At 36.4% G+C, this 25,519-nt stretch overlaps 1 protein-coding gene, 1 long non-coding RNA gene and 1 other non-coding gene across 3 annotated transcripts; 2 read left to right on the top strand and 1 right to left on the bottom strand.

The window, feature by feature from the left end:
* Positions 1–3,288: 3,288 nt before the first annotated feature.
* On the bottom strand, positions 3,289–5,144 carry LOC110748604 (uncharacterized). The gene is made up of 3 exons (XR_015826488.1): positions 4,785–5,144; positions 3,854–3,939; positions 3,289–3,755 (listed from the first exon to the last, which is right to left on the bottom strand). It is a non-coding gene; the product is annotated as an uncharacterized LOC110748604 (long non-coding RNA).
* A 3,713-nt stretch (positions 5,145–8,857) lies between these two features.
* On the top strand, positions 8,858–11,026 carry LOC110746414 (putative laccase-1). Its single transcript, XM_088245729.1, has 3 exons — positions 8,858–9,084; positions 10,125–10,474; positions 10,737–11,026. The coding sequence occupies exons 1-3, from the start codon at positions 8,858–8,860 to the stop codon at positions 10,868–10,870; spliced, it is 711 nt and encodes a 236-aa protein (XP_088101855.1). The 3' UTR covers positions 10,871–11,026.
* Positions 11,027–24,531: 13,505 nt separating this feature from the next.
* LOC148291249 (small nucleolar RNA R71) lies at positions 24,532–24,638 on the top strand. Its single transcript, XR_015827250.1, has one exon. It is a non-coding gene; the product is annotated as a small nucleolar RNA R71 (small nucleolar RNA).
* Positions 24,639–25,519: the final 881 nt, after the last annotated feature.

Raw genomic sequence — 25,519 nt, 5'->3', positions numbered from 1 at the left:
TTTTTCCTTTGTGCAAATCCAAGTACTATTCTAGGTTTGTTTTAAGAAATAAATAAAAAAGCTTTCTTTGTCAGGTGGCGTACATTTGGGGTCCAATTGAGACAAGCCATGTTTAAAGCAAGTAGGTGGATATGGGATGGGACAGATGATATCCTTATTAGTGTCATGCATTTGGGGTCTAATCGAGACAAGCCACGTTTAAAGTGATTAGTGCATAATTGTATATAATTTTTTATCTTTCTAACTTATGATTTCATTATTTTTTTAGTTAAACTTGTTTTTTTTAATCTATTTTCTGTTTGTTTCAGTGTATTAAGTTTTAAAACTCATTTAATGCATTTTGGAGTCATGTTAGCTCAAAATTGTGTCTGCAGATCAGTCAATTTCACGTATTGTACTGTATGTGCTCAGGAAGAACCAACTAATGAGCCATACACCATTGGAAAGATGTGGAAGTCTAGTTTCTGGAACGTTTTACGGTTCATGATTCCGAGTCTTGTAGATGAAATTATGCAAGTTTTGACAATTTAAGGTGAATTTTGGCAGCATCTTCGCTACTGTGCCAAAAATTATATTTGAATGCCTTTACGATTTTTCCTTGAGCTAGGCTATATATGGTTGGAAAGATAAGACAAATAGATTCAAGACTCATATTTTTCCAGAATTTTATCAATGAAGGAACAAGCCCAAAACGAGCCTACAAGCAGACTGCAATGCATTGTCATGCATGAGCTAATTGTTTTTGGAGGAGAAGTTAGGTAAAGTTGATGAATTGGGTGTTGTAGGTAGAGGCAATACTCAAATCAGATTTTTACTTCCCTTAGGCCTATAAATAGTGAAGTTCTCCAAGCTTACAAGGGGAGCTCTCAAACATCTCTCTAGAGCTCATTTCCTTTCTCTTCCTCAAATTCTCTTAGTTTTTCTTTTAAGTTCTCAATTGTTGTAACAAAACCCTTTCACTACATTTTCCTACTTGTTTTTCTTAGTTGTACTTTCTTTTTCATTATCATGTAATTTCTTATTTTAAGTTTCAAGTTTGATTAGTTTCCAAGTTTCAATTATGATTCTTGTTTTTATTCATTATGCTTATAAGTTAATATGCTTGTTTGAATGATTGATCACCATTAAAACTTATATGTAGGCTATCTTGGTTGGAATTAAGAGTAGACAATATATGGCTTAATTCGAATTGAACTATGAATAGAAAAAGTATGTATGGACATTCAACAACACGGATTAGATACATGCTTGGTTGTTTAAAACATTCTTCTATGCTTAATGGATTTTTAATGCTTAATTTAGGTTCGATAACAAAAGATCTAATTAGGGAATTATGAATACAAGGTTAGGACCAGACATCATGGCTTAATCATACTATAGCTAGAATCAATCTGTGAATCTGAATTGAACTTGTTAACTTATTTGCTTGAGTTAGTTATTTTTGTTTTTTATTTACGTGTTTACTTTCGTTGTTTAAGTTTAGTTTCTGTTTTCCTTACCTAATCAAAACACCCCATTTTTATTTTGTACAGGAAATCGAATTGAATCAATCTATCATCAATTCTCGTGGGATCGACCTCGCACTTACATGCTATACTACCAAACGGCTCATGCACTTGCGAGTATCACAAGTTGAGGATGTAGCTGAATTAATTTTAGCGCAATGGAATCCAACACAGCAGTAAGTTTAAGCAATTTGTTGGTGTTGCTTTGCTTGTTTTTTTTTTTTTTTTTTTTTTGGGTTAATCCTAAGGTGGATATGGGACATATGATATCCTTCCTTTTGGAGAAAAAAAAAATCATTTCCTAAAGCAAGATACTTGTGCGACTATTAATCGTGGAATTTAATGTTATCCCTTGAACTCTTTGGATCAACTATTAAGTGTGCCACCATGGCATTTAATTTTACCCTTGAAACCATGATCAATTTTATTGAAAAATAGGGGTGGGCATCTAAAGTCAAAATACCGAAATCGTACACTAACCATATTGTACCAAACCGGTTTCATACTGTTTCATTTGGAATGAGGAGATATTTGGTACGATACCGTATCGTATGAAGGGAGTATGGTATGGTAGCGGTACCAGGTATTTGGTACCTGTCAGTACTGTACCGTATCGAATACCTGAAGTATAATTTTTTCATCTCTCTCTCCTTGTTCTTTGTTTGGTTGCTGTTGCTGTAGAGTAGTGTAGTGTCTTAGATTGAGATTTCCCTGATAAGTAATAAAAAAAAAACAATCCTCAAATCCAACAGATACAATCCAAAACCTCACCCAAACCCACCTAGCCAAATCTATCTATCTCTCCCCTTGTTGTTTATCTGCATGAAAACCCTAACAACATTCACCTTTTCCAAATCCCAGAATCAGATCCAACCAACAACATTTAAAATCCAACTACCCAAAACCCACTTCTTTAAACCAAATAACATTCACCAACGATCTAACCTCAACCCTCTTCAAAACCCCCCAGTCAGAAAGTAGACAAAGATTCACCTATTCTAGCTGACAACACCATCATCCATGTCTGCTAGCTACTATATATATATAATGTACGTGTATATATTAGGTAGGTACTACAACCACAAAGACCAAAGTGTATGCCTTGTGTTGTTGTGTTTCTTCTCTGTGGTAAGGTAAGCCTCAAGCAAGCAGCTTCCTTAGAACTCTGGATATTGATTTGGTTGATTAGGATTTGGATATTTAATCTGTTGAATCTTTGAATCTATAACTTAGGCATCATTTATTTTGATGAATGAATCTGTTGATTTTTGAGTGGTGTCATTTTGGTACAGAAATGGTACTGTCACTACTACAATTTTCCCTTGTTCTGACAACCCTTTGTGGTCAGTAAAAATCCCACTACTGACGAAAATTCGTCACTAATGGCTTCCTGACGAGTGCAGCGGCGAAAATAAAGATCGTCAGTAAAAGTCCTGTCAGTACTACTATTACTGACCAACTTTTGCAACTCTTTCGTCAGTAAAAGTTTGTCTCTGACACAAGTCATTAATTGGTTCTAGATTATTACTGGCAAAACAAATAGCTAGTATTGAGTAAGCTTTTGTCAGGATTGTTTTTACCCCAAAAAATAAGATTTGCCAATATTATTTGTCAATTTATTTGTGAGCTCATGCCCTATTAAAATATACTTCTTTCAAATGTCTTGTTTTGTAATATAATATGGACATTTTTCTTTTCTTAAAAAATTTCATTGATACTTATAATGTAACAAGAAGTATAAATACAATATTATAAATAGTGAAAGATTGAACCATACATTCACCATCCTTATAAAATATGAAGTACCAATGTGGCAATGTTGATTACAATAGCCAAATTATTACAAAGATCTTCCTAGGTACATCAATAGAGTTCAATAACTTTAGTTGCCCTTACTGTACAAAACTATGCAATGCCAAATATTCAACAAGTACACTACAAAAGTATGCATACATCATTAGGGTCCAAAATACAATCAACTACTATACCAAAAATGCATAACACTAACTGCATCTATTCAAGTCCTTGAGTACCTTGATCTGATTCTAAACAGTCAGTCTCAGTAGGGTCTACATCCCCCCTAAAAACAAATAATCCCCACACTGTCTTTTATTTCCTGTGAAAGGTTTATAATAAACTTTCTTCACATTACTCTTGAAACTTCTCCACAACTTTTCAATATTCTTCATTGTTATATCCCTTGAATACATGAATCAAATATTGTTGTTGAGGAAGAAATTCATCGGTGCCCTGCATCCACAATAAGTTTCTCATACATCTTATTTATATGATGATTCAAACATATATACCAGTTTATCAAAAGAAAAAGAAAAAGAAAACCAATATACCAGTACCACCTGTAGAACCATCTCCCTCTAGATCATCCCCCAAGTCAATGTTGGGCCCTTCTTGTGAACTCTCCAGAACTACTCATCTAAAATATTTGATATACATAACATTAATGGAGTAACAAATTAATCATACATCATTGGCAAAAAACTATTACTTTAACATTTCAATACAAAACAATCTACTAAAGAATTATTCAGCATAGATCATCCCTCACTCTTACTGTCTCTCAATTGAATTACCCTCATCACCATCTACTTCAATTTATTATCCATTGGGTGACCCTCATCACTCATCATCATCTACTTCAATTTACAAGCAAACCCAAAAAATAACAAAAAACTGAGAATAAAGAATATATTAACCACGAAATTGCACATTCATTGGACTGAAGAAAAGTAGAAATATAACACCAAACAACTAGACCAACTTAATAGCTAAAGATTCGACAAAAATAACTTAATAGCTAAAGAAACTCACATTATTTACAAACAAATAAAGTATACATACTAACCTAAATATACTTACACATATATAAAAGCCCAAAAATCTCAATATATACAAACTTATTCAACAATAATAATAATTAAAAAACAACAACAACAATATAATAGAAAAAGCTAAAGGGAAACACACCTGGATTCTAAGTTTCCAAAAAAAAAAAAAAAATCAACAATCGTGCAATAGATAAATACATGCATACCCACAGATCAAACTTCACTAACAAATAATAAAAGATTTAAATAAGAGCTTTAAAAACCCAAATTATATAATCAGGCTTCAACTATACAACTGGTACATCGTTCATATCTTGGAACAAAACTAGTATTCTAAATTTTATAACTAATTAGAAGGATTCATGGGTGACCTATACTCAAATACTTGAAAAAATTACAAAAATACAAAACAAAATAGGAACACAAATCTAACCAGAACAGGGCCCTCTTTAAAGAAGAAGAAGAACCAAATCAGCCCCAACTGAAAAGAGGGAAGAAAACCCCTAAATTTAATCTCCCTGTCAATCTGAACTAGCTGAAACGAAAATCACTACCACACATTTCCTCCAGCTCCAATGGCTTTAAGGAAGAAAACAATTTCTTCTTTAATGAAAAAAGAGAGAAGGGATGAGGGGAGAGTGAAGGACTGAGAGAGCAAAACCCAAAAACCAAAGGAAAAAAAACTGAGAGAATAGATGGTATTTTTTGGTCAATGAGAATAGATGGTCGGTTTGGAGGAAGTGGGGTTTGGTGGAAGTGGAGAGAGTTGAAGTAAAAAAATAATATTTAAGTCTAGTGCTGGCAAACAATTTCGTCAATGACAAAATTTGGGTACCAAATGTCTGCAAATATAGGCGCTTAATATTTCGCTTCCCGCTCTTCAAAGGGTTGGCCCAATGGCTCGCCAGTAATATTGTTAATGACAAAGGACTTTGTCAGTATTATTTAGTAGTGACAAATTATATTACTTAGTCAGTAATGGGTCTTATTAGTATTGGCTAAATTGTTCCTTTGCCGGTATTAGTTTGTCAGTATAAGCTAAAATTGTAGTAGTGTGTTTCACACCGATACCGATTTGGCACGATATGGTACGGTACCAACTTTGGTAAACGATAATCTCATACCGTACCATACCGGTTTTAATTTCCGGTATCGGTAGCGATACGAGCTCAATACCGTACCGTACCGTACCATGCTCACCCCTAGAAAAAACTATTAATCTACTCTGCAACCATGTAATTTATTTTTGTCATTTGAACCATGCGACTATTAATTTAGTTTGAATCCATTTTACTCTTTTAATCAACCGATTAGTGGTATTTGATTCAATTTGAGCTATAGGAGAAATCAAACCATAGAAAACTAACATAATTCAATATTCCAAAATAACAAACTGAAATTACCCTCTGAACCATGATCAATGAGAAGTGGTGTGGTCTAGTTTGGAACACTTTTATCCCCTAAACCATGATCAATTTAATAAATTTTTTACTGGTACAATTTGAGCTAAAATCAGAGGGGAAATCAAACCATAGAAAACTAGCTAACATAATTTCAATATTCCAAAATAACAAACTGAAATTACCCTCTAAACCATGATCAATGAGAAGTGGTGTGGTCTAGTTTGGAACACTTTTATCCCCTAAACCATTATCAATTTAATAAATCTTTTAGTGGTATAATTTGATTCAATTTGAGTTAAAATCATAGGAGAAATCAAACCATACCAAACTAATATAATTCAATATTCCAAAGTAGTACTAATCAAAGGAACCTAGTTACAATTATGACTAGTGAACAAAAAGAGATACACAATCATAGAATACAAAATGAAATGGTATTCTATGTACATTTGCTATACATGTAGTACTTTTGGATATAAACATACATTATATATATATATATGCCTTTTTGTTATATTAAAACAAACATATTGGAAAATTTATATAGTTTATTATTTTAGAGAAAAAAAAGACTATATATATTTTTTTGTCAATAGTCTTATAAATTAATATACTCCAATGTTTAGCATATATGAATGTTTAATATACAGTCTTAAAGTAATATATACTCTTATGTTTAGTATACATGTATATATGAATATTTGTATGTGGGTACTTAAATATAAAAAATAATAAATGACGCATATATACAACCTATAAATTAAAAACAATGTAATTAAAAGTATAATAATAACATATTATTATAAACTCGGAATTTTTCGGAAAATATCGTAAAAATCGGATCGAAATGGTTTTGAAGAACTTCGGAATTTTTCGGATGGGAATTTTCGGAATTTACAGAGTCATTCTGATTCCGATTCGAATTTTATTGGAAATTTCGGATTTCAACAATTTCATATATCAGAGGTATCGGAGTTTGATTTTTTTGAAAAATTTCGGACCAAAATTGGTCGGAATCGAATTTTCCAATCCAATTTACACCTCTTATCATAAGTATCATGTTAACTGAAGTCCCTAGAACAACAATAGAAAGTGTTACCATTTGTCCGTAAATAAGTAACTAAAATTCTATCCAATTTCTTTATATCTACGTTTCCATATGTTCTGCTTTAACTCTATTCCAACTCCATTAAGGACGTTTGCTTTACCGAACTTACCTTAATGTCTCAACAGTTTGAAAATTAGAAATATGTCCCCAAGCTTTTGCTGCTACACATCAAGAAATTATAAAACTGCCCCAAAAACTGCATAATACTTTGCAAACAGGTCCCTGGTGAGAATTCAGTGAATTCCCAGGCCAAATTTCCATGCTTTCCTCTTCCAATTTCAATCCTAATATCAATTACACAGAAAAATCTCAAAAAATATTCCTTATAGTTCATCCAATTCACTAAATTTCACCAAATTTTATATCAATATCAAAATCCCCAAGATCTCAAGAACACAAAATCTGTATCATACTTCCTGACAATAAAACCATCTTCATTTTGTACTATAACTTATAAATTCCTACTTCCCCATCAATCACCATATTATAATTAGTAATTATCTTTTCTACAATGTTAATAATCATCACGTTGATCACAAGGCATGCAAGTGGAAGATATACGACATTAGGGCTTAGGGATATAAAATGTAGTAGGATTGTAGCCCTCATATATAATGGTGACTCTAAAAAAAGATTGGAAATTAAAAATTAGATCCATCCAATAAGCATAAGCTTTAGTGTTAAAAATTTTATTAGATTAGGCTAGTTGGTTAAGGCAGTGTGTCCTTACTCTTGCTTTCGAATTCGATTTTCCTCCCTGTAAATTAGATTAGTTTAGACTCAATAGTGGAACCATGAATTTTTCTAGAGTTGGGCTAAATTTTTTTATTTTTTGGAGATCTTTTATAACTAGGAATTTTGATTGGTGAATCTATCAACCACCACAACCATCGAACCACCATTAACATGGGTTCACTAATCGAACCTAGAGATGCAGAGAGGATAAGAAGAAAATATAGGAAGAGGAGGAGAAGAAGAGATGAGAGAGGAGCGAGAGTTAAAGCTTACTCTCTTTTCTAGAAAACTTCAAATGTGTTAACATCTAAGCTTTCATTTTACTCTCTACAAAAAAATTAAAGGTGGGAGCATAGGGGCGCTAATGATGATCACCTATATTAAAAAGGGGCTTTACCATATAAGGACAAATAAGAGGGCATGAAGACAAAATGGTGTCTCTAAAATTGGACAAACTGGTCTAGTTACTGTTTGACAATGACATGAAATAACTCTTATCTCACTCACTTAGAGCAAATCCACCCCAAAAGGCTAGGGCAAGGGCAAGAAAAAAAAAATATTATGCAACAAAATATAAACAATTTAGAAATGTAAGAAATAAAATGACTATGCAAGAAAAAAATAAATATGGAAGAAAATATAAAAAATTTACAAATGCAAGAAAAAAAAATGATTACAATTTACAAATATTGGAAGGAGAAGAGTTTGTATGAGGATTTGGTGTGGAAAGTGAATAAAATTGTTATGTATTTATAGGGAAAACATCCATAATTTTTTGGTATATTTTTTTTAAAAAAAATTTCAATTTTTTTCAAATTTTTTTGGATTTTTTTCGCTCGATGATGTTAGCGCCTTCGGGCTGCAGCCCAAGCAGAATTTGCCCGTGGGCTTGCCAGGGTTGGTGGGACCCAAGACTTGCCCGGGCTGGATTTGTTGCGCTGGAGGGGGAATTGGGCTGTCGGGGGGGCCTTTTGCCCAGGCAAGGACCCTGCACTGGACATGCTCTTAGAGTGACATTAAACAACTCTTGTGTCATTGTCTGACAGTTTATGTCACTGTCAGACAGTAACTCCAGGCCAAACCATAGACATTTTGGTAGTTGCAAACCAGCCTCCCAGCTCCTATCACGTATCTTCCACTCCTTTTGTTGATGGGGATGTTGCATTCAACAATAGCACCACCACTGCCATTCTTCAATACAACGGCAGCACCACCGCCTCAACCATTCCCACTCTGACTCTTCCCAATCCCGCCGACGAAATGGCTGCCTCAAACTTCACTACGCAAGTCAGGGCTTTGGCAAGCAAAGACTACCCCATTAGAGTCCCGTTAAACATCACACACACGCTCTTCATCTTTGTTTCCGTAAATGAAAGAATTTGTCCCAATTCTTCTTGTGATGGGCCAGATGGAAATGCACTTGCTGCTAGCTTAAACAACATCAGTTTTGTGACTCCATTGATTGATATACTGCAAGCCTATTACGGGTACGTAATGTAATTTTAATTAGTTGCTCAAATTAATTGGTTAATGTCGCTATTTTAAGCTATATAAAAAAAAATCCTAAAATTATTGTATATGTTCATGAGAGTTTTCTATGTAGATAAGGTTTCCCAACTAAATGTTATAAAAAATATAATTTTTCTTTTCCGTAAAGCGAAATACAAAAACATTTATATTATAAATAACTTATAAACAAATTGGAAAGCTTTTAAGGTACAATGAAATTGAAGAAAATAAAATAATAGGTAAGTAAAAGCAAAATAAATAATAACTAAGAAGGTGAGTTTGGTACGGTGAAGGACGTCAAAAACGTTGTCCTAAAGCCTTTGTAGCCTCCCTACGTGCAGGTATTGACGGTCTATAAGACTCCAAGATACGACCCCTTGTACACAAATTCAAGATCCACTATGGGCACGTTCATAGACGGATATAGGTATCCAAGTCACAGAACAATTGCCAAAATAATAATATAAAGTAGAGAATATATGTAAAAGTAGAAAAGGAGAGAATTAGTTTGTGGTGGTGATTGTGGTATGTGATATTCTGATGGTGTATTGTGGTTGTTACAAATGTGAAGGAGGAGTGACCTTTTATAGGCATCCAAGAACATGTAACCTTCACCAACCAAAAAATTAAGGCATTCAATATAGAAATAAAACTTGAAAATTAAATATTTATAACCCTCCACAATAAATAAAATAAAAGAACCAAATAAATAAATAAATAAAAACGGTTAAATTTTTAAAACCTTTTAAAATTCCAACACTAAACACCTCACCCCCCGTCCATCTCAGCCCATCCATTATTTCTACATCCATCCTTCACTGAAAGGGAAATGAATAGTCGTCTAGAAGGGTAAAATGGTAACTGAGCCAAAAGCGTGCGTTTTACTTGTTTTTAAATACAAATAATAGTTTGAATTAATATACTCTCTCGAACTCAAATGCAAAACTAGAACTTTGTTTTTTTTAAAAAAAAAATTAAAAAAAAATCTAACTTAAATGACCTTATTGCCTATGTACAGGGAAATTTATGGAGTTTACTCGGCTAATTTCCCACACAAACCTTATATTTTCAACTTCATGGGACACGTGCGAAACGACACAATATATCCTTACTTTGGGATGAAGGTGATGATGATTGAATATGGTGAAGAAGTTGAGATAATCTATCAAGGGACCGACATGATTGCCGCTGAGAACCATCCGATGCATCTCCATGGTTTCAGCTTCTATTTGGTTGGAACTGGTTCTGGGAATTTCGACCCTAATCAAGCCCCCAAGACCTACAATTTGGTTGATCCACCTGAAGTAAACACCATTGGTGTACCAAAGAATGGATGGGCAACCGTCAGATTTAAGGCTGATTGTCCTGGTAAGTTTTAGTTCTATAGCCACCTAATTAATGTACTTGTCACGACATTGGGTTCATAACTCAATGGTAAGTGGTATCAGGTTTGAACTTCAATGACACCGCTCTCCTCTCCTTTCCAAACGCTGACAAATAATAATAATAATAATAATAAACATCTCACATGCCACATGTACGATGTATGTAATTAGGTAAATTAATTAAGAGCAACCATGGATCTAGGTAAACTAACTATTTAAATGAATTATTTGATGATTATTTTCAGGAGTATGGTTTATGCACTGTCATTTGGAAAGGCACGCCAGCTGGGGAATGGCCACTGTACTCATTGTAACAAATGGAAACACCACTGAAACCAGCATGTTCCCAGCACCTGCTTATATGCCTCCTTGTACTTAATAAATATTGAAATTTACTTTCTCTTTCATGGATCTCAGTTTATATATTTATACTGAGACTTTGGTTTTACTAAGAATAATTGTATCACCCAAGTTTCTTTAATGTTTGATTATCTTTTTTGAGTGAATAAATTATTGGTGACTCGTCTACATAAAAGATCATTTTCAATATACTACCTACCTCGATTTCAAAGCCAGCGTAAGATATGCCTCACTAACGTCATCACAACGCCACAGTCAATCTTAAGTATCATGGTAACTGGAGTCCCTAGTACAACAACAAAAAGTGTTACTATTTGGGCCTAAATTTCATGCGCCAGCCCAACTAACTATTGACCCATGTCAAAAATATGAGTTTGGGCTTTGTTTTATTAAAATTAGAAGTCAGTCCAGATGGGTTTAAAGGCCTAGACCTTCGTGAACCAATTGAAATGAATAAATTTACAGATTAAAGATTAAATGCCATTAATGGTGGTTTAATATGAATAAGTTAGTTTTTAATTGGTTTAAAAACTAAGCCCAGCTTCTAATCTCTCTAAAGGCTCAAAATTTGATCATCACCGTTGATCACAATTTCAGAGATCAAGTCAGCATACTCTTGGGGAAGATCTTTTTCTCAAAAAATCCATGTGACTCTAAAGTCAAGATTTCAATAGGGCAGAGGACGTGATGTGGAGTTGGTAGGAGGTTTAATCGGAAAACCACTTGACCTATGCAATTCGGATCGAGCCCAAAACTTGGGCAACATCATAATATGGTGGGAGGAGTCATTTGGTGAGTTTTGAGTCAAATCCAACCACTAAAACTATTCAATACATCAACCACTCTAATTACAGTACGAACTTCGTACGAACTTGAAGTGTCCAATTTCTTTGATCGATTAATTTCGGATCGAGTCCAAAACCTAGGAAACATGGATTAATTTCGGTATGAAGGTCCCTGAAGGTTATTCTTCAAATATAAAAAAATCTTGTATCTTTACAAGATTCAAGACTTCTTGGCCTTAAATCACATGATTATCATACCTTGATGCAACAATTGCTCCCTGTGGCAATTCGTTCTGTTTTGGAGAAGCTTGCAAGGTATGCAATAACTCGTTTGTGCTTCTTCTTCAATGCTATATGTGCAAAGACAGTAGATGTTTCCAAGCTAGATAAGTTGGAAGAAGATGTAGTATAGTTACTTTGTGTTTGCTTGAAAAATACTTTACACCTTCATTCTTCGATATTATGGTTCATCTAGTAGTACATCTTGTCCGAGAAGTTCGTCTATGTGGGCCAGTTTATTTTAGATGGATGTGTCCATTCGAAAGATATATGAAAGGGCTGAAGGGGTATGTTCAGAATCGTACTCATCCCTAAGGTTGCATTGCTGAGCGGTATATAGCTGAAGAAGCTGTCGAATTTTGCTCTGAGCATTTATCAGATGTTAGTACAATTGGATTGCCATCAAGCCATAAGATAGGAGTTTCAAAGCCATTATCAGGTTGCATAGTGAGCTTAGTTGATTGGGACCTATTGAACCAGGCACATCTATATGTCTTGGAGAATACAGAGGAAGTCCTACCTTATATCGAGTATGAGTTTTATTCTTTAAGTAGTCATTTTAAATTATTCCTTATGTTTGAATTTAGAAATAGAACAAAGTGGTTGCAAGATAAGCACAATAGCACTTTCATTCAATGGCTACGCTTTAAGGTATATGTTATTGAATAACATATTGGATTTTTAATTTTCTTCTTTCTATGTTAGATTGAATTAAGATATGATTTATTTGCAGGTTCAAAGTGAATTTAATGGGGAAGACAATAATGGCGTATCAGAAAATTTGAGGTGGCTAGTAGCTGGTCCAAGCATGGCAGTGTCATCATATAGGATCTATCTTATTAAAGGTGTTAAATTTAACATCAAGGCACAAGATGATGTGCAAGCAATTCAAAATAGTGGAGTTTATTTACTTGCACATACCATGCAAGTTGCTAGTGCCAAGGATAAAAACCCAATTGTCTCAAATATGGGTGTCATTCAAGATATTTGGGACCTTGACTACCAAAAGTTTACAATCCCAGTTTTTAGGTGTGATTAGATAGATAGCACTTCTGGCCTTGTAGTCGACAAACTTGGATTTACCCTTGTAGATCTGAGTAAAATTGGACAAAGGATTGACCAATTTGTTATGGCTTCTCAAGTCAAACAAGTTTTTTTTTGTTGACGACCCAATGCATCGTGGTTGGTCGATAGTGTTATCAATGCCTAATAGAGAATATAATAATGTTGTTGGTGATGATGTCTTAGGCGATGTAGGAATTGAGTGTGAGCCATTTACTAGAGGGATGCCAAATGTTGACACATTTGATGAACTGGCGGGTGAGTTTGGGAGCCAAAATATTCGAGATGGGTGTGAAGATAAATGGATTGAATGATGCTTGTAATTTATGAAATTACTTATGCCCTAAATGGTCGTGTATGACATTAATTTTGTAATAAATTGTAATGTGTTTTTTTCACTTTCATTATGCAGGTTTTGGGCACAAAACTTTATGTACTAAAAAAACTAGGTTCAAGATTCAAAAAACGATGGTCCTGTTAAAAAAATGTCAAAAACAAACGTCTAAAAGATATCAAACGTCGTTTTTTAACATACGTCGTGTAAAATCCAAGAACTTTGAATACAAAACACGTCTGTTTTAATAAAATAGACATTAAAAATGACGTTTTGGAAGCATTTAACGACCGCAATGTACTTATCGACGTCTAAAGCGTAACTCACAAGACTACTCATTTAATTCAAAGCAACGTAAAAAAGAAGAACAACGACGATATTGTGCAACTGTTATTAATAATATCACGACGGAGATACAAAAACAGCCGACATTTAAAGCAACATAACAGGACCCAAATCGCAGCATACCAACGTATAAAAAATAACTACGACCAACAACATATATTCTACGTCTTCCTTTTGAGCTACAAAAGGCTTTTGCGTTTAAATATCTAACGTGAAAGTTCTTGGCAACTTCAGCAAGATTACAAAAAACGACGTCTTAGATGACAAACTAGACGAGATAACCTCAATAAGCATCGTGTAAAATCTTTACCACGTCCCTTTTTATATCATAAACGAAGTGGAAAACTACTATATAATGACGGTTGTGGAAATAATGACACCGTAGTAGATATTAATAACGTCGTCCTTGGTTAAGTAGGCGATGTGAAAACAGGTTTGAACGTCATCCTTTTACCGAGACGACATTATATTGCCAACAACCACGTCGTTTCTTTTTAACCAATGTCAGTACAGTATTTCTACACGGTGATTCATTGATAAACTGAGTCATCTAGAGTCATTGAAACGACAGGCTTAGTATTTTAGGTGACGTGTATATTCTTAAATGCGTCTCCCTTTATATTGGTTCCGACGTTGTAACTACATAACCACGTCATCGTTTGAAATAAATGCGACATAAAAGAAAACTATTACCTCGTTCTTCATATATTTACTGTCGTTAATAATATTTTACCACGTCACGTTTTATATAACAAAGGAAGTGGAAAGATGACTAATAACGATGGTTGTGTAAATAAAGGTGACGTAGTAAATATTAATAACGTCGTCCGTAGTAGAGTAGACGAAGTGAAAATAAGTTTGAACGTCATCCTTTTAATAAGACAACGTTATATATGTGTTAACCACGTCATTTCTTTTTAACCGTTGTCATTACAGTATTTCTACAAGGCGATTGACTGATAAACTGAGCCGTCTAGAGTCATTGAAACGATGGTCTTGGTGTTGTAGGTGACGTGTATATTTTTAAAAACGTCTCCCTTTATATTGGTTCCGACGTTGTAATATCATAACCACGTCATTGTTTGAAATAAAATCGTCATAAACGAGTTCTATAACCTCGTTCTTCATATATTTATTGCCATTAATAATACTTTACCACGTCACGTTTTATATAACAAAGGAAGTGGAAAGATGACTAACAACGACGGTTGTGTAAATAAAGGTGACGTAGTACATATTAATAACTTCGTCCGTGGTTAAGTAGACGAAGTGAAAATAAGCTGAACGTCATCCTTTTACATAGACGACATTATATAGGTGATAACCACGTCATTTCTTTTTAATCGATGTCGTTACAATCTTTCTAGACGGCGATTGACCAATAAACCGAGATGTGTACTGTTGCATTCCTAAGAGGACACAAATTAATGTGCAAACAACCAATTAAAAATACCCGCAAGTGCACGAATCTATTGAAGTATAGATTATGTAAGTACGGGGTCGATCCCACGAAGAACTTGTCGGCTTCCTATAAGTTCTAATTTGAGTACGTAAAGAACACTTAATTGACACACCACAAATGCACAAATGCAAAATGGAAACTAAAAATGAGTAAAGAAGTGTAAAAGAAATGAAACAACACAAGAAAACTAAACAAAAACACAAACAGCATTTTCTATCACCCTTTTATCACCCATTTATCACCTATGAACAGTGCTAAAGCGACCGGTCGTCAGGTAAAAGCGACCGGTCTTTTTTGGGCAGATTCGAAACTCAAAATTTGACTTGAAAAGCGACCGGTCGTCAGGTAAAAGCGACCGGTCGTTTTTGGGCAGATTCGTTTTCTCTGTTTTTCAGTTTCGACCTCTGTCCAGTGTTTTGCCTATAACTTTCCAACCGTACGTCCAAAATTCACGTTCTTTATACGGTTGGATTCAGCACAGAAAATGGAAGAACACAACGCGGACCAAAAGTCCAAAACAATTACAGAAAGAAATAAAATTCAGTAACAAAGACACGTAACGTGTCAAACACGCAACTCACACACACATTGGGGGGGGTTTTGATTTGGTTCAAGTGATCTATTTCTATTGCATGTAAGTAAATGGACTTCGAATTTAAATGAGAATGGAAGAGATGAATTATCAAGATGTGAAATCAAAATGTAACAAACACTAGGGTTTCGGAATCCACCCTAAACAATTCTACCCAAGTTCATGAATACTCAAGTGATGAACTCTAAACGTGTTGATGAAGATGTTCGCAATCAAGACCATGGGTCGTGGCTCAAGACGCATTGATTCTCTCTAATATACGTAAAGTGCATGGTTCGTGCTACAATACTTGTGCCCTCCTCATAACCGAACCTAGGTATGGTTCGTACTTCGATTCAATTACAAGGAGAACCCATTAAGTTCAAAGAGAATATGAACATCACAAGAATCCTAATAGCATGGTGTTTACATTAGGTATTCAAGAAACCAATTCACATGGATGATTCTTACTTCATCCATTTATTGCTTAGGATAACATGAGGATACACATAATCCCAACAATCTCAAGAAGCATGCTTTCAAAGGTGATCAATCAAAGAAGAACATACATCAAGGATAGATTAATTTGGTGAATTGGAATTCATCAACAATATCTAGAAATTCATACACTCAAGCATCAAAACAATAAGGTATTCATGTTTAGGGCTTCAACCTAAGCCCTAGCTATGGAGTTTAGTTCCTCATAATCATTTCAAACACAAATTCGAAATAAAACTAGAAAGAAGTTACAGCTTTTGTGAAGGTGGAAGCTCAAGGTCTTCAATGGTGGAAATCTCTTCCACTTCTTGCTTGGATGACTTTGTCTTCCTCCTCTAGCTCTCCAGCTCCCAGCTTTTAGAAAGTCTCTGCAAATTGTAATAAAAACTGAATGAATGATCCGTTGCCTAGCTGCTGCCCCAAAGTCAATTGATTCCTCTCTATGCTCATCTCTCTCCTCCTTTTCATCATGGCACACTTTTGCCTTTGTTTTCTTGTCTCCTCTCATGATGAAGTTTTGTCCTCACAAATATACTCTCAGAAAATTCCACTTAACTAAAGTAAAATATTGTTACGAAAGGCATGGTAACAAGTAGAAGTAAGATCACACTAAGTGGAGGTGAAAACTGGCCAACTCGGATTTCCAGAGCTGTGGTAACATGCTGGATTGGTTGGATAGGCAATACTTATCCAATGGAGCTCAAATTTGGATATGTTGTAGTCAACATCCATTGGAACAAGTCTTATGAAGATCATCACCTCATCCAAGGACCGGAACATGCTGATCCAAGGCCACGAAGTTGACCTACGAAAATGAACAAAAACAGAATTTATATCAAATAATGCACTTTTAGCTCATTTTCATACAAACCAAAGTAAAACCTATTAAAACACAAAAAAAGAAGTAAAAAGCTATAAAATGTCAAGAACTAACTCAAAATAGTGGGTGAATAACATGAAAAATCATGTGTAAAAATGAACCGAACAAACTTCCCAAACTTATCTTTTGCTAGTCCTCGAGCAAAACAGAAATTAAAACAAGACTCGAAACAAAACTTTCCGAACACTTTCCAAAGAGAGAGTGACTTATGCAACTGACTCAAAAGTTTTCACAAGAAAAAACTCAGTTTAGACATCATTCACAAGGCAGCAAAGTTCAGAACACAACATGCTCAAGTGTAGTAGTGTGATGGCCAAATGGAACTCATTCTCCAATTTCAGTTTTCACACAACTTCAAAAATCATACCAAGCACAAATGTAACTTCAAATCTCACCAAAGTTGTCCTCTCACAAATGAATCACTCGGAAGAGGGTTACAATGCATCACTCAATAGTAAATATGAGAATAGAGTTAAACCATACGGGACTTAACTCACAATTAGCAAGATGAAAAACATGCATGAATATGATCTCAAGAAGGATGCTAAACACTTAAAAGCTGAAAAATGTGTGCAAATCAACCACATGACATTTAGGATCAATTTAGGTCTTTATTATAGGTTGTAATGGGGCTAAGGGTGTAAGGTGAGTAAAAAATGAAGGATATGGATACAACAAAGTCCAAGGAACTCACAATGTAAGAGCATATAATCGTTGACTAAAAGACTTTGAAACATCACCCTTGAGATTTTCACTCTTTTTTTTTTATTATTATTATTTTTTATATGTGATCAATTAGACCACAAAGCCTTATACCTCCACTAATTATGATTCACACTCCTTCCTTCCATTTGAACAACCAAGAAACATGGAATTGAATTTGAAACCATTGCCACTTAACCACGATTTTTCTCTTTTCTTTCACCCTTTGAGTGAGGTACTCATTTTTATTTTTATTTTTTCTCTTTTTTTTTCCGAAATGTAATAACAAACTTCCCAAACTTAGCATGAAAAACACATCTAAATTAAAGCTCACGAGTTCCTTAGAAAGGTAAATTCTTGTTTTTCAGGCTAGGGCTAGAAGTAATAATTGGTTACTTGAAAGAAAAGGCATACATATAGGCTCAAGGTGGTTAACAATGGAAAATCATGCTTAAGCATGCATAGGGTTAGCTTGAAAGGCACAAACGGTCCAAAGAGGGCCTTAATATCATTTCTCAAATGTCATGTAATCAAATTGCACAAGAATGAGTGACTTTTAAGTGCTCAACCAAATCAATGAATAATGAGATCAAACAACAACTCAGATGACAAGAAAAGTAAGAATATGTGTATAACACTCATGAATTGAAGCACAAGGCTCAAAGCTCACATTATATGGTTATACAAGTCTAATTCATGCTTGATACAATTCTTTGGATCATGCAAGTCCCTCAACTAGAGAATTATGAAACAAATGGCAAGTGCGTAGAGGGTTTCAAACATATCATGCTAGAACGATGCCATTTAGTGAATAACAAATTTTTTTTTTTTTAAAGCATTTTCAATCAAGTCATTTAAACATTCATCACAATCTCATCATATATGTCCGGAAAGTGACTTAAGAACAAAAAAGACTCAAAACAGAAAAGAAAACAAAATAAAAGAAAGTAAGAATTTAAGTGAAACGAAAAAGACTTGCTATCCCTTCCCAAACTTAGAAACAAACATTGTCCTCAATGTTAAAGAATTCAGGCACCAACAACGTTATAACAAGAATTAAAGGGAATAAAGCAAGTAAATACAAGAACAAACACGAAAAACAACTACAACACGGTTGCAAAAACAAAAACAAAAACGAAACCAAACAGAAACAAATAAAACAGTAAGCCCTAACAACAGTCTTACACATGCAGAAATCCAACCCAATGAAACGCACAAACCAAATGAAAGCCCAACCCAAACGAAAGCCCAAAAGCGAAGAAAGTAAATAAAACAAAGAAACCAAGTCAGAAGCACAAAGAGCGAGGACTCAGTAAAATAGAAAAAGTGGGCCCTGAAGTCTCGACACCTGTGAGTCACGGGAAACAAAGTGAGAGACGTGTCGACAAGCAGAGGTCTCTCTCACGGTCCCAAGCCAGAATTATTGGCTTCATAGGAAGGCGTGACGACTTTCGTTTCTCAAAAGCGCTGAAAGGCGAAACTGTAATTAAAGGGGTTGGGGACCAGGTGAGGTGACCTAAGGGGATAGGCCGTAAGGGCCGCGCAAAACGCAGAAGCGCCGTGTCTAGGGTTACGTAGAAACTAACTCTATAAAAGAAGAAGAGAAAGAGTTGGGGAAAAACACACAAACGTAGAAACACACAACAGAGAAAAGAAAGAACAAAAGAAAAGAAAGTTCAAATGGCTTCTTCCTACCCATTCTCGCTGGACCTCAACCTAGCTCCACCGACTCAGACTCGGGGCCAAGCAGTGGCACCAGTGTGGATGCCTTACTTTGCCTCTGCACGGGGGCACGTGACAGTGAATGACTCGATACTGCTGGACAACGATGTTGCCCTTGGAGTTGCTAGAAATCTAGTAACTCCCAAGGATATACGGGTGCTGGGATCAAGGGATGACAACCGGGTCGTGAGCGATGCTCTGGCACTAAGCGTGCAAAGCTCGGCAACAGTCGCAAGTGTGGGTCATCGCCTAATTGCGAAGTCCCATGAGGTGGAGGTGCTAAGAGGTCAGTTGGCGGCGGAGCGAAGTATGGTGGAGGAGTGCCAGAGTATTATTAAAAGTTTAAAAAGGGAAAGGGCAAGGATAGTGGAGGTGAATCGACACCAGCTAGAGGCGTTGCGGGAAGAGAACAAAAATCTCTCAAAGATGGTAAGTGTTTACGCCCATGACATGAGAAAGCAGCTGGAGGACCTGGACCAACCGGGTAAACGCAAGAAAACAGATCGCGAGAGTAGGTACGCTCAAGCTAAGAGTGCGATCTTTGGGAGCTCGAGTGATGAGCCCCAAGAGGCTGTGCATGAAGCCCCGGAAGAGGATAGCCATAGGGCTAAACTCAAAGGTCCAATGGTCGAGACACCGAGCACTGTGAAAGAATAATTTCTAATGTATTAGTGGTGTGCCTGGTTGTCTTTGCCCTTTCCGTGTATTTGTTTGTTTTTTTTTTTTAATTTTAAATTTCTCGTTTCCGGAAATAAAAGAAAAGAAAGTTGCAAAAGACAAAGAAGAAAAACAAAACGCACTTCCCCAAACCGGAATAAAAGGAATGCGACAAACGAAAAAGACACAAATCACACTTCCCCAACTGAAATAAAACAAAAACGACAAACTAAAAAGAAATCAAAACATAATGCACCAGAAAACAGGGAGGAAAAGAAAGCAAAGCGAAAGTAGAAATGCTTCCCCTTTTAACCGGACGCAACCGCAAATTGCGCAGGAAATGCAAAGTGGTGTCGGCTCCCTTATGAGCATATGGCTATTTAAACCACTTCTCGGTTGAAAGAAGGAGCATCCTGCATTTCAACCTGCAAACTCAAGAAAAACCATCAAAAAGCCCAGACAGAAAAATCAATGGCATCCCCAGATATGCTTGTTGATGACCTTAACCTTGAGTTGTCCCTTGCACCACCAAATGGCCAGACACGGGCTCCTCCAAACCATATCTTCCCAAACTCCTCATACCACCATGGCTCGGCCTCAAACTTCTCTGAGGTGGTGCCGCGTAGGGCAGTAATGCCGGAGGGCATGACTGTCAGCAGACTTACAGTTGCAGATCATCTGCATGTGGCGCAGAGGTCTGACCAGATGGCAGTGGACGAGTCCCACAACCTAACCGTGCTCAACGCGGTCTCGGCCACAAATTTGGGCATGCGCCTACTGGCGAGAACACGGGAGTGCGGGGCACTGAGTGAGGAAGTGGCGGCCCTGAAAGCTCTGGTGGCGGACCTGCAGAAGCGGCTCTACAGCGCCAACCAGCATGTAGAGATGCTGCAGAAAAGGAACGAAGATCATGTAGAGCTGCTGCAGATTCTACAAGCAAGAACAGACAGAGGCAATTAGCAGAAGCCTCTGGGGGCGCAGAATGCAACAATGAACATGTGATTAGGAATTTACTGTACGCATTTTCACTAGTATGTATGTAATCACATGTTATGAAATAGAAGAAGCATTCACGCCCAATTCTGATTGTGCATTAATGAATTGAAAACACTTCCCAAACTTATAATATGCCACAATTATACCCAAAAAAATTAACCACAATTATGCACAAATATGCCACAATTCAAAAGAAAAACAAGTTAGAAACAAGAAAAAAAATAATAAGAAAAACAATTAGAGTTAGAAAATCAAAGAGGAAGAACAAGAAAAAAATGAAACGAAACTTTACCTTGGATGGCTTGGAACCCTAACTGCAAATCTCTCAAGAATTGATGAAATACTTGAGGGAAAAATGTGAGAAGAGACAAGAGGGAAAAGAAGAAAAACAGAGGCGGTTGTAGAAAAATAAAATAAAATAAAAAAAACGCAACGAGCGACCGGTCGCAAGTGCAAAGCGACCGGTCGTTCTGAAACATATTCAAAATAAGAGAATTGCGCGAAGAGCGACCGGTCGTTGTGAAAAGCGACCGGTCGTTTCTTCACAGATTCAATTTTTATTTATTTATTATTTATTAATTTTTTTTTTTTAAAACACCAAATGAGCGACCGGTCGCAAGGCAAAAGCGACCGGTCGTTTTTATACAGAATCAAATCTTCAGCAATTCGCGCAGAGCGACCGGTCGCGATGGAAGAATGACCGGTCGTTTTTTTTTTTTTTTTTTTTTTTTTTTTTTAGGGACTTACCTTCCCAACTCAGTGTTGCATCCCAGCAGGTACATCAATGAAGTGGAGCACTTCATCGTCTTGTGTTGGTCTTCAGGAGCGATGGCAATTTGGTTGTATCCTGAATAGCCATCCAAGAAGCAGTAGTAACTGTGACCTGCAAGACGTTCAAGCATTTGGTCAATAAATGGTAATGGAAAATGATCTTTTCGGGTGGCGGTATTTAATTTTCTATAATCAATACAAACACGCCATCCCGTTTTGACACGAGAAGGAATAAGTTCATTTTCCTCATTTCTTACAACAGTTATTCCTGACTTTTTAGGAACCACTTGGACCGGGCTTACCCACTTGCTATCGGAAATAGGATAAATTATACCCACATCCAATAGCTTCAGAATTTCTTTTTGGACTACCTCTGTCATGATTGGGTTTAACCTGCGTTGAGCATCCTTTGTGGGTTTGGAATCAATTTCCAATAAAATTCTATGCATGCATCTTGTTGGGCTTATGCCCTTGATGTCCGCAATACTCCAACCAATTGCTCTCTTGTGTTCTCTTAACACTTGCATCAACTTCTGTTCATTTTCCACATTGAGATTGCTAGCAATAATCACGGGCAATGTCTCTGTTTTACCTAAATAAACATACTTCAAGTGGGATGGCAATGGTTTGAGCTCTAACTCGGGTGCCCTGTCAAGAGAAGGAACAAGCTTTTCAGTATTGACTGGCAAAGGTATAAAATTTGGAGTGTACTTACGTGGTATGGCTGGACATGCATCAAGGAATTTCACAGCCTCAAGTAACTCATTATCAACAATTTCAGCAACTTGAGGATTTTGTGTCAACACCTTTTCTAATGAATCTGTACCATGAGTACTATTAAATGTATTTTGCACAATATGACACAATGTATCAATACGAAAACATTCATGTTCATCATTGGGGAGTTTGAAGGCATCATATACTTTGAACTTTATTGTTTCCCCTTGAACTGTCATTGTCAATGTTCCTTGTCGAACATTGATCACAGTATCTGCAGTGGCCATGAAAGGGCGGCCAAGAATCAATGGAAGATCCGCACCCGGAATAGGAGCTTCTTCCATTTCTAGCACCAAAAAGTCAGCTGGTAAAATGAGATCATTTACTTTCACAAGTACATCTTCCAAAATTCCTCTTGGATATCTCACTGATCGGTCCGCCAATTGAATGCTGACAGAAGTTGGTTTAAGATCACCTAAGTTAAGGGCTTCAAAAAAAGAATAAGGCATCAGATTAATTGAAGCACCTAAATCAAGTAAAGCTTTGTCAAACAATTTATCTCCAATAATGCAAGGAATTGTAAAACTTCCTGGATCTTTTAATTTGGGAGGGAGCTTCCTTTGCAAAACAGCAGAAGCTTCTTCCGTTAGTGCAACCGTTTCATGATCTTGGAATCTCCTCTTGTTGGTACAAAGGTCCTTCAAGAACTTTGCATAACTCGGAATTTGCTTAATTGCATCCAGGAGAGGAATATTGACTTGCACTTTTCTGAAGGTTTCCAATATTTCCTTGGCTTGTTGAATTTTTTTAGAACTCATAAGCCTGTGAGGAAAAGGAGCACGTAAGATTTCTTCGTCAGTAGGTTCACGACTTACCTTCTCCTTTCTTGCCCTTCTTGCAAGTTCATGCTTTGGGATCCACTCGGATGAAGAAGCTGCTTGCTTATCTCTCTCTTTGTTGCTTTCATCCTTTTCTTTAGGCTCAGCCACTTGTTCAACCTGCATGTCATCAACATTGTGAATCAAATCTTTAGAACCATTTATTTCACCAATTACCTTACCAGTTCTCAAGGTAACTGCTTGAACATGCTCACGCCCAGTTGGATTAATCTCTGGTTGGCTAGGCATCATACCAGGTTCCCTTTGACTCAAAGCTTGAGCAATTTGTCCCACTTGATTTTCTAGATTAGCAATGGCCTTATCCGTTTTCTGCATGTGGGTGTCATTCCTCTGCATGTAGCTTTTTGTCTCAGTGATGAAACTATCTGTGTTTCTAGCCATGGAAGCAACAAGTTCTTCCAAAGATTTTCCTGTAGATTGTGGTTGAGGTGGTGGTTGTGGTGGATTGTAGTAGTGCATTTGACCATGAGGTGGGCGAGTATGTTGTTGACCTTGAGGTGGGTGAGTTGGCCCTTGAGATGGTTGAGTTGGCCCTTGTTGAACATTCGAATTGTCACTCCACCTGAAATTTGGATGATTTCTCCACCCCGGATTGTATGTTTGTGAGAAAGGATCATTCTTAGGCCACTGATTTCTCTGAAATGAGCCCACTGCATTTGCTTCCTCATGTGCCAAGGGACAATCTTCAGTGTCATGACCAATTGTGGAGCAAAATGCACAAACCTTGGATGATCCCGGTGCCAATTTCTTCACCATGTTGGTTAGGTTTGCAATCTGAGCTTCCATACTAGAAAGGGTACTTACATTATAGGATTCCCCTTTTCTGACTGGTCTTTGCCTTGAATTATATTGGCGAGCATTTGCAGCAACAAGATCAAATATTGCTCGCAATTCTGTTGGAGTCTTGGTCATTATAGTTCCTCCTGCAGCTGCATTCACATTATTTTGGTCCGCTTCAAAAAGTCCTTCATAGAAGTGTTGCATTAGAAGCCAAGCTTGTATGTTATGATGCGGACAAGTGATTAGAAGCTTCTTGAAACGGTCCCAATAATCCTGGAAGCTTTCTCCCGGCCTTTGCAGAATTCCTGTAATCTGACTTCGGAGTTCATTTGTCCTTTGTGCTGGGAAAAAATGTTGCAAGAACTTTGAAGCAAGATCCGTCCATGTTGTGATGGAATTTGGAGGTAGATAGTGAAGCCATTCCTTTGCTGTATCCTTTAAACTAAATGAGAAAAGTCTCATTCTTATCTCATCACTACTCATGCCTTCGATCTTTATTGTGGAACACACTTCCTCGAAGTCTAGGATATGTGCATTAGGATTTTCTCCAGGATTTCCCAAGAACTTAGGCAATATGTGTATCATGCCCGATCTCAACTCAAAGTTTTCCAAAGTGCTTGCGGGATATACTATGCAAGATGGTTGTCCAGTTGTTGGCGGTGAAGAGTATTCTTGCATAGTAAGTTCCGCATTTGCAGCTGCTGCCGCCATTGGTGAAGGTGGAGGTGACTCGACTTTTGGTGAGCTTGGTGATGATGAAAATGGCGAGAGTGAAAAAGGCAATGGAGTAGACACAGCTAGTTGGATGTTCCTTTCTCTCAAAGCTTGAGCTTGGATATCTTCTACAGTGCAATCTAATGAAATATCCAAATTCAGAAGGGACATAAGCAAAATGTTCCTGCAATAAGAAGAAAACAAAAACAAACTCAAATAAAATGAAATGACAAACAAAGAAAAAAAATGAAAATAAAATTAAGTACTCTAAATATACTCAAACAAAACATATAAGCAACCGTGCCAGTTCCCCGGCAACGGCGCCAAAAATTGTTGCATTCCTAAGAGGACACAAATTAATGTGCAAACAACCAATTAAAAATACCCGCAAGTGCACGAATCTATTGAAGTATAGATTATGTAAGTACGGGGTCGATCCCACGAAGAACTTGTCGGCTTCCTATAAGTTCTAATTTGAGTACGTAAAGAACACT

The sequence above is a fragment of the Prunus avium genome, chromosome 8, assembly GCF_965620075.1.
Source record: "Prunus avium chromosome 8, drPruAviu1.hap1.1, whole genome shotgun sequence".
Classification (NCBI taxonomy): domain Eukaryota; kingdom Viridiplantae; phylum Streptophyta; class Magnoliopsida; order Rosales; family Rosaceae; genus Prunus; species Prunus avium.
This window is presented reverse-complemented; position numbering and strand designations above follow the sequence as displayed.